This window comes from Limulus polyphemus, unplaced genomic scaffold (assembly GCF_000517525.1).
Source record: "Limulus polyphemus unplaced genomic scaffold, Limulus_polyphemus-2.1.2 Scaffold1535, whole genome shotgun sequence".
Lineage (NCBI taxonomy): Eukaryota > Metazoa > Arthropoda > Merostomata > Xiphosura > Limulidae > Limulus > Limulus polyphemus.
The window spans coordinates 228,848-238,724 of NW_013667145.1; the positions used below are offsets into that span (position 1 = coordinate 228,848).

The 9,877-nt window shown below is 28.7% G+C and overlaps 2 protein-coding genes across 2 annotated transcripts in view; one reads left to right on the forward strand and one right to left on the reverse strand.

Moving 5' to 3' along the window:
* The window catches only part of LOC106463989 (importin-7-like), a 57,237-nt gene that overhangs the window by 38,037 nt on the left and 9,323 nt on the right, over positions 1–9,877 (forward strand). The window contains 4 exon segments of the mRNA XM_022391643.1: positions 1,621–1,746; positions 4,586–4,683; positions 5,707–5,799; positions 7,900–7,983. Of these exon segments, the coding sequence (XP_022247351.1) occupies positions 1,621–1,746; positions 4,586–4,683; positions 5,707–5,799; positions 7,900–7,983 (401 nt within the window).
* LOC106463990 (NEDD8-conjugating enzyme Ubc12-like) overlaps positions 1–9,877 on the reverse strand; it is a 55,298-nt gene that overhangs the window by 20,220 nt on the left and 25,201 nt on the right. The window contains exon 7 of the transcript XR_002611613.1: positions 2,327–3,889. The gene's annotated coding sequence lies outside the window, so the exon portion shown is untranslated. The remainder of the gene's footprint in view (positions 1–2,326; positions 3,890–9,877) is intronic.

Here is a 9,877-nt window from a genome sequence, read left to right on the forward strand (position 1 = left end):
CACAGCTCAGTTTTTTTTTTTACTTTTTTATAGATTTCTGTAAACTTATCAGTGAAACATGGAATGGAATGATGTTTGTTTTGACATTTTTTAAAGCATATTTAAGTATATTGTAAAATCTATAATAGAATAATATTTGTTTAACATTTTTAGATTGTAAACAAGTAGACTGTAAGATTTGCGATAGAATGATACTACTTTAGATTTTTGGGTTGTAAACAAGTAAAATTTCAAAATTGAAATGGAATGCTACTTGTTTTGTTTCTAAACTATGAACACATAGATTTAAAATCTCTAATGTAATGATATTGACTTCACCTGTTTAGACTGTAAGCAATGAAATTTGGAAACTTGATGCTAAAAAACCAACTCCAGTGTTGTGAATATTGTGCTGTGGGTATAAAACTTGTATTTTTTTGGGATTGTTGTTGAATATGTTTAGGTAGTTTTAAAATGAATATACACATTTGTTGGGTTTTTGCAGTTTGAAAATATTGTATTTAATTATACATTTCATGTATACCTGTTTTGTTGGTTATCTGTGACCTTTAATAAAACATTACTTTTGTTTAGGTTTAAAAAATGTATTACATTATTTAAAAATAAGGAAATAGAATTGTGAGTTCAGATTTTACCACCCAATGGTAGATCAACTTTGTCACCCACTGAAAAAGCTATTTTGACAAGTTTGCTCAAGTGTTGATATAAAAGATGCCAGTGTAGGTCTTAAGTACACAAAAACAATTAACTAAATCTACTAAAGAAAAAAATTGAATAAAATATTAACCAATTTGTATAAAATTTGATTAGCAGCAATTACATGCTGATCAAACAAAAGTGTGAGCTAGTTACTTGTGAGCATATTGGTTAAAATTGGTCTCAGAACATAATACTCCCTATACTGAGTATGAAAAGGGTAACATTTTTGTATAAAATTTGAATTTATCAACGTTTTATCACTTAGATGAATTAATAACTTACATTGTAGTGGATAACCACACTAGCCATTTCAATTATAGTTTTTTGTGAAGGTCAGGATATTAGTACCAAGTATCACAAGTGTTTACATTTTTGTCAATTAAATTTTTTTTATCACAGGACTCGTGAAGAAACTTTGTCACAGAATATATTAGTGCAATATTTTGTTTTAATACTTGTAAAAATGTATATTAATTTGTTGTTGCCCAAATCAGTGGTGTTTTTGTTTTTAAGAGCTTATTAAGATTTTGTGGTTTTTGGAATACTTGTATGGTAGAACTTTTTATCAAGTTGTACATTTTTAAACTATTCTTCTTTTTTATGTGAGGTATACGAAGAGGCAACATTTTTGAATGTGCAGTTTTAATTTGATTTTCTTTTCTTTTTTGTTGGCAAAAGAAAATTTTTTTATATAAATTTTAAAATCATAATTAAAAAATGTACGAGCTGTTGCATGTGTGTGTATGGAGCTAAATCCTTATTCTGAAAAGTCTTGTCAATTACACACAATTCAAAACATAAACTTAAAAAAATAATTGAAATGGCTAAATGAAACGGACGTACTAAAATTATAGAAATAGAAAAAAAAAAGATAAATTGGCTGAATGTAAGAATAATTCTTTCTACTATTTTTTTCTTCAGAATTATATGAAGAAGCCTTGTCCCTAACATGCAGCTTAACCTGTAATTTCATCTCTCCAGACTCGTGGAAAGTGTTTGAAATGATGTATCTCATATTCCAGAATAATGGAATTGAATATTTTACAGGTTTGAGATTCAAGTGTTTTAAATTTATTAATGTGATGTACATAATATTAACCACGAGATACAATTTGTTAGTTGGAAACTACAAATAGCAATCCATTTTTCACCTGCCATATTTATATGTCAATATGATTCATAATATATTTATAAAGGTGTGTCTTAGATTATGTAAATCATTTTTGGCTTATTATTAGCTAAGAAACATAAATAACATGTAAAGAATTGAATATCTATTTATTGAATTAATATTATTTTGAACATATACATAGCTCTGCATTCAAAATATCTATATAATTAAAGTAGCATTCTCTGTCATTCTGTGTGTCAGTCAATGCATGGACTGAGAAAAACTGTGCCTGGCATTAGACTTCATTAACCCTTACGCTGCCAGTATAGAGATCTTATGAAGTGGAGGTATGTACAAATTGTCTAAAGTGTTAAAACTAATATAAATAGATAGTATTTATCTCCCTCTATTTTATACATTACCTTTATCGATGACATGCATATAATAATGTATCTTCCATTTACTGAAAAACATAATGAAGACTGTGAAGTTACATTTATATGAATACAAAGGTACGACATTTAGCATACATTGTCAAATGATGAAACTAAAGATACTGTATCATTTATGAATACAAAGTTACGACATTTAGCATATGTTGTCAAATGATGAAACTAAAGATACTGTATACTTTATATGAATACAAAGGTACGACATTTAGTATACATTGTCAAATGATGAAACTAAAGATACTGTATCATTTATATGAACACAAAGGTACAACATTTAGCATACGTTGTCAAATGATGAAACTAAAGATACTGTATAGTTTATATGAATACAAAGGTACGACATTTAGCATACATTGTCAAGTGATGAAACTAAAGATACGGTATCATTTATATGATTACAAAGGTACAACATTTAGCATACATTGTCAAGTGATGAAACTAAAGATACGGTATCATTTATATGATTACAAAGGTACAACATTTAGCATACATTGTCAAGTGATGAAACTAAAGATACTGTATATAAAACATTAACTTTAAAGACAGTTACTTAAGTAAAGTAAACAAATACACAAGAAAATGCACTAAGGTAATTCATTACTTTTCTGTGATTTATAATGAACATAATATCCTTAAGTAATGAGAACAAAAAGTAAAACTTAACCTTAATAGTCACTACTGGTACCACAACTTCATAAATTTTCATTTTTCTGTACTTAAAATATGAAGGAACCTTCACCTCTAATAAATTGCATGAAAGAAAATAACTCCAGGTTTCAGATGATACATATACAATTTAGACATCTTTGAAACAAAAAAATGGAGAAAGTTGCTTTTTTATACTTCTTACCACCATGATTTTAATAATTTCAAAACTATTACATGAAGAAAATACAGTTGTGGTAAGATTACACGTTGGTGGCATTTTATTGTCTGTGCTGGTGAGATATATACTTATATCCACTATCTCAAAACAAATTCCACTGCTCTAAAAATAACAAATAGCATAGGTGATTTGGAAAGGGTTAAACTATACAACCACTGATGTGCCCCAGCTCTATATTTAAGGCCACCTACTTGGTATAATGAAGGTGTTGGTAAAAGATGTTGAATACACTGAAAAATAGGGTGTTCGTATAGATGTATATTTTTGTAATACGTAGATATTGCATGCATAGTTTTACCTTTAATGACTTCATTACACAGAGCTACATTTGTCATTTTATAAAGAGTTACCCCTAGTAAAATATGTTGAATACACTGAAAGATAGGGTGTTCGTATAGATGTATATTTTTGTAATACGTAGATATTGCATACATATTTTTACCCTTAATGACTTTATTACACAGAACTACATTTGTCATTTCATAAAGTGTTACCCCTAGAATATACATAGAAAAACACAACTGAGACATTAGGAGTCATATACTTCATGAAATATATAAAAACAACAGATATGCTAGGGATACGCTATGAATCTATATTTTAATGAATCAAATAAGTCAAGTAGAATTACAGAAACATGTATGAGAAATGGCAGATTTGATTTTTACCCTTCCTTCTGAAGTATAATATCCTAATGATTTTAGAATCTCTTTCAGTTTGAGTTTGATCCAGTACCATGCCCTATGAATAAAAAAGCATATCTTTATTAGTATATTTTGAGATTTTTATTTGTATTAAAAGCACCTGATTTCTTTTTGTTAAACTACTAGCTACACAATTTTATTTTTTATGAAACTGATGTGCTCTGATTCTTGGTTTGAAATGAAACAAGTAAAAACATAATAAAAATTAAAAAAGTATCCAAAGATAAAATTAGGATCCTGAGCATACAAATCATGTACATAAACATATTTTCACATGGTAATTTCAACATACATATACATTGGCCTATATGCGACAATGTAAGATGCTCAGTACAACATAGCAGTGGCTCTAGTAAAGGAACAGTTGGTTCTCATAGCTATTTAAATCAATCTTAAAAATCATAATGCTTTCAGACCATTACATTCACCTTCTGCAATGAGCGATCTTCTCTTTAGTGTTGGGATGATACAAAAAGATACTTGATTAAAGCTTGAATGTTTACTTAGATACATTAGCACAAGGAATGATTGTAATGTGCTGCAGGATTTGAGAATGTAGATTTGAAACTTCTTTTGCATGCACTCATTTTCCTTGAACTAAAATTCAAGGAGACTAAATATGTTCTCTTCTTTAATTAAATATGAAAAAATGTAGTTAAATCTCTGCTCTTATGATGCTGTCTGATGATTTAGTAACACTGTTTAATAGTAGCAAATATTCTTCATGTTTCAGATATGATGCCAGCCCTGCATAACTTTATTAGGGTGGATTCGTCAACTTTTCTAAGTAACCACAACCACTTACTAGCAATATACGAGATGTGCAACATGGTAATATTGCCCTCATTATATAAATTTATAGCAGGTGTAGAAAATTCTAAATTCTCTCTCTCTACTTGTCCACATAACAGCCTTGTAACATTATGAAAGTTTATAATTGTTTGTTATTTTTTCATGCTCTGCAGTAGTCTATACGAAGTGAAGTTATAAGATTTAAATATTTTGTTGCACCCAAATGCTAGAGAAATGTAAGGTGATAAGTTTGTAGGTAGTTGTTTAATATATATAAATGTTCTTCTTTTAGGTGGTTTATTTATGTATGTAATTAAGTGAAGTTATAAGATTTAAATATTTTGTTGCATCCAAATACTGGAGAAATGTAAGGTGATAAGTTTGTAGGTAGTTGTTTAATATATATATAAATGTTCTTCTTTTAGGTGGTTTATTTATGTATGTAATTAAATGAAGTTATAAGATTTAAATATTTGGTTGCATCCAAATACTAGAGAAATGTAAGGTGATAAGTTTGTAGGTAGTTGTTTAATATATATATAAATGTTCTTCTTTTAGGTGGTTTACTTATGTATGTAATTAAGTGAAGTTATAAGATTTAAATATTTTGTTGCACCCAAATGCTAGAGAAATGTAAGGTGATAAGTTTGTAGGTAGTTGTTTAATATATATAAATGTTCTTCTTTTAGGTGGTTTATTTATGTATGCAATTAAAAGTTTGTTTCATTTTATTTTGCTAATATATTTATTTAGCTACTTTTTCTAAATGAAAGGATAGAAATGATGTAAAAAGCTTATAGTTCGTAATTTTTTTTATTTCACTTATAATTCTCTTTTACAGTTACATGGATGTATTATAATAGTGTATCTGTGAAGTACTTTTCTAGTTAATTAGTCCTGAATATAAAAATTAAACTAATCATACGTAAACCCAAATATAGTAAAAATGATTACATTAAAAGTTACCTCTTGTACCTCACACATTTCTGCTTTGTATTAACTGGTATTAGTAAAAGTAGTTATTAAAGGTTTTCACAGTTAACATTGGTTATTTCATGGTAGGTGCTGAGGGGTAATGTTGGCGAGGATGCCGAGTGTCATGCTGCTAAGCTCCTGGAGGTGGTGATTTTACAGTGTAAAGGACAGATAGATCAGGTCAAGCCTTTTCCTGGGTAATAAAGTACATTAAGTTAGAGCATTATTACAAGAATTTAAAGCTGTGGGATTGGTCAATGACTGAGTGTACAGAGCACTATGTGTTTGAAAATTTATGGAAAACATTTTGATTATTAGTTACTGTATTATGAGTAAGCTTTTTAAATCATTGGACATACAACCTGACTAGAATTTTTTTTACTTTGGTTATGCACTAGTTACTAAAAGTGTTTCTAATCAATTTCTTTAGTGATATTTTCAGTCATTAAACGTTTTTGTTAATCATCCTCAGATTTTGTTATTCTAAGCTTATCTTAAACATAGTTTTTCTTCTCATTGTTAATCTAATTTCTAGAGCTTGTTGCAGTTATCTCAGATAGGCCTTAGTGATACAATTTCCAGAATATATATATATAAGTATTCTCTTCCAAACAAACATGAAGTACATGATATTTAAATTAGATTAATGGAAAAAGTTTTTTTTAAAATAATATATCATGTAATCACTGAGTTATATCCTATTTAATAGAATTAATAAACCATTACGTTTGTTTAGGTAAATAATACAAAAAGTTGAATAATTCGGGATAATGGAACAGTGGATAAGCTCAACAATTGGATGCAGATAAGGTTAGGAATGAAACAAAAGTAGCCAAACACATCTTTAGGTTCAAAACAATAGGCATTAACCAGAAAGCCTGCTTGTGACATATATTTACAACCATTTTTTTCACCAAACTTAAAATCTTGAAAGAAAAGAGATTTTAAACCAAAGAACACTAAAATATGATATACTGTTGGTATTTAGTAAGTTTCACAGACATTACTTTGGTGTGTACAGTTGATTTAGTGTTATTGTTGTTTACAGTCAAGTAAAAATGAAGTGAAGAAAAAAAATGAATTACTCCATCATTTTTCTAGCATTACATATTTTGCCTCACGTCCAAGTATGAAAAAAAAAAGTTTCATTAAACATTTAAAGAAAGAGATATTCTCCAAATGCAAACTAATTTTCACAAACAGGTGTTTGAATAGTGTTAAAACTCCTACTCAGGGTGTTTTATCTGATTATTTCATCATAAGTAAAGAACTACCAACGCATACACATCTGTTGACATCTTCACTCCAATTCCCAGATAATTCTCAGAACATACGATGAAAAGTAAATAAGAATATATTTTATGAACATCTGCCATATCCAGTATCATTGAGGCTTTTCATCCAGTACTAGGGCTGATCAGGCCAGCTGGGATACGACACATAGTAATGGTCGAGGTGCTATTTAGGTCATCACCTTTCATGAACAACAACTGTTATGGTGTGAATTAGATTAAATAAATTATAATTATTACTAATATGTTATTCTGATATGCATGTAGACAATATGTTAAAAATCAGTTTTAGTCTTCCATGTATACAATAATGGGAAAACCTAAAAATTTACACCAACAGAGGCCCATAATACAGTGGGTAAACTTTTCTAAGGTTAGCTAAATCAAATCAACAATAATAACAAAAATAATAGAACTGATATTAAAAGGAAGAAAAACCTCCACCTTTAAAAGTTTTTATTTGTTTTTCTTTACAAAATAAAAAATAGATGAGTCAGACTACTTTTTGGAGGTTTTGTTCAAAGTAATCAAGCTTTATATTTTCACAAATTCAGATTCTAAAATCAGACATAAATTCTGAAATTGAAATAAAGTAACACAGTGACTGAAACTGTTAGTTTGTATATGAATTTTCCCAAAATTTTGGAAATGGTGCAGATGCAGGATTGATAAACTAGGGCAATGTAATACTGCATTTTCAACACTGCGATTAATATTGTAAAACATTTTAACCATGAGTTACTTTAGTTTTACTGAGTCGAGTAGTGTTTTAGCTTTTTACTGCAGTAACAAACTTAATTTTATACAGATATTTTTATAAATTTTTTTACTGCAATTAAAAACTGAAAACATTAAACTGCATTGTACATTTAATTAGTCAAAACAAAACTGAAACCCATTATTACTTCAATGTTTATATTAATGAGTTTTGCTTTATTAGTTAATTAAGTTAACTGATACCATTTTTATGTGTTTTAATTTGAAGCAGTGTATTCCATCATTTGTGGAATTGGTTTTGGAAAGGCTAACCCGGGAAGTAAAAACTTCAGAGCTTCGAACCATGTGTTTACAGGTTAGTCCATTAAACCAATAGACAAACAGAAGAAACTGTTCATCATACTTTCTGTAGGTAAATTAAAATAAGCAAGAGACAAACAAGTAAAAAGGTTAAAAGCTTTTTTAGTAAATCCAATATATAGACAAAAAATATATATTAGAGATTTGTATCCTGCTTATATATATATATATATATATATATGTAAATTCACTAAGTAAAAAAAAAGTCTGAGCTCCAAACCTTGTTATTACAATAAATTATATTAAAGCAAGAGCAAATAAGTGAAGTGATGGAACTTCAGACCTTGAGTAGAGCTAAATCCACAAAAATTGGGTTACTGAATCTATGGACAAACCCATTAAAGCAAGAGATAGACATGTAAATCTCAAAGCTCTAATTTCTATAGGTACTGTATACTAGATATATATCTAGTTGTGGGTTTGGTTGATGTGGACGTTTTTAAGTGCTCTGTACTACAAGTGTACCTGGTTGTAGGTTTTGTGAATATTTGTGTTGCAAATCATCCTAACTGATAGTTCATAGCTACTCTCTATTAACCCTTTTGCTGCATTGTCCGAAGCATGATAGTTGTATATGTGTGGTGCTATAGAATCTATACTTATATGTTAACCTTCTTTCCCTATATCCTGACGTAGATATATGTGCCTTGGCTACACATATAATGTATCCCAGGAGAATCCCTAGGTTTTATAGAGGTTCATGTGATCAACACAACATCAACTCCTGACTATTGCTTATCTTCAGCAAGATGATTCTTTCATAGAAGTTTTTTGGATAAATCTTGGGAGCTTTCCTTGCAGTCAGTGCTTTACTTTGGCAGCTGCATAACAGTGTATAGCAAAAATAAACTTGAAAAAAAAAAATCACGCATTCCCTTATACAAGAGGTATTCTTTCCTATCATCCCAGAAAAATCAAAGCAGTGAATGTCAGAGAATCCACAAGATTTATCCAAGATAAGGTTTGAATACTTGATGCATGAAAGGTGTATTCAAGATGTGCTATATCATGATGAATAAGATATGTAACTGAGAGCAGTAGGTGTTAAAATTCCACAATCTGATTTTTAAATGCTACTAAAAGAGGAATGAATATGATTTCACAAAACAAAGGATTCTACCATGACATCATAAAAAAAACCTGTTTTAGTGGCTTTTAAACTATGTAGTGAAAACTGCAACATTCTAACAGTTACCAAAACAAATTTCACACAGGGAGTAAACATTCAGTGAATAAGTTAAACACCTGCCTTGTTATTATATAGGTTCTGATAGTTGTCCTGTTTGTAAATTCATATTTTTACTCTGGATGTTTTTAGCTATCTTTGCATTACAGATCTACATTGTTTTTAATAATGTAATTGATAAAACTGCTCTGTATTATTACAATTATACATTGTTAATTTAAGTGTTAACACCTGCTCATATTATTACAAATATACATTGTTCATTTAAGTGTTAACAGCTACTCTGACTTACATTGTTTACTGTATGTAATTAAAGCTTCTTTGTATAATAAGTATTAAAAACACAGTAATACCAAAAAACATCTTTAATACAGACATTTCGAAATTTCCTTAAATTATATCATCAACGTTAATATCTCAAAAAAGTTAGTTCATATTATTTGAACTATAAAAAACAACATTAGCATTGAGCATGTTTTGTATTCAATCGGAAGTTTAGAAAAAACAGATTTAAACAGTGACACTATAATGGAATGTACAATAAAACATGTGACATACACATGTTTAACAAATAACATTGTTAAGAGAAACTATTATAGAGAAAGGCTTAAATATAAGTATAAACATTATTAAACACTAAATAATAACATCAGTTCCTCTCTGTTTTCATTAATTTAATCAATTTCTGATTCTCAGTTTTTAT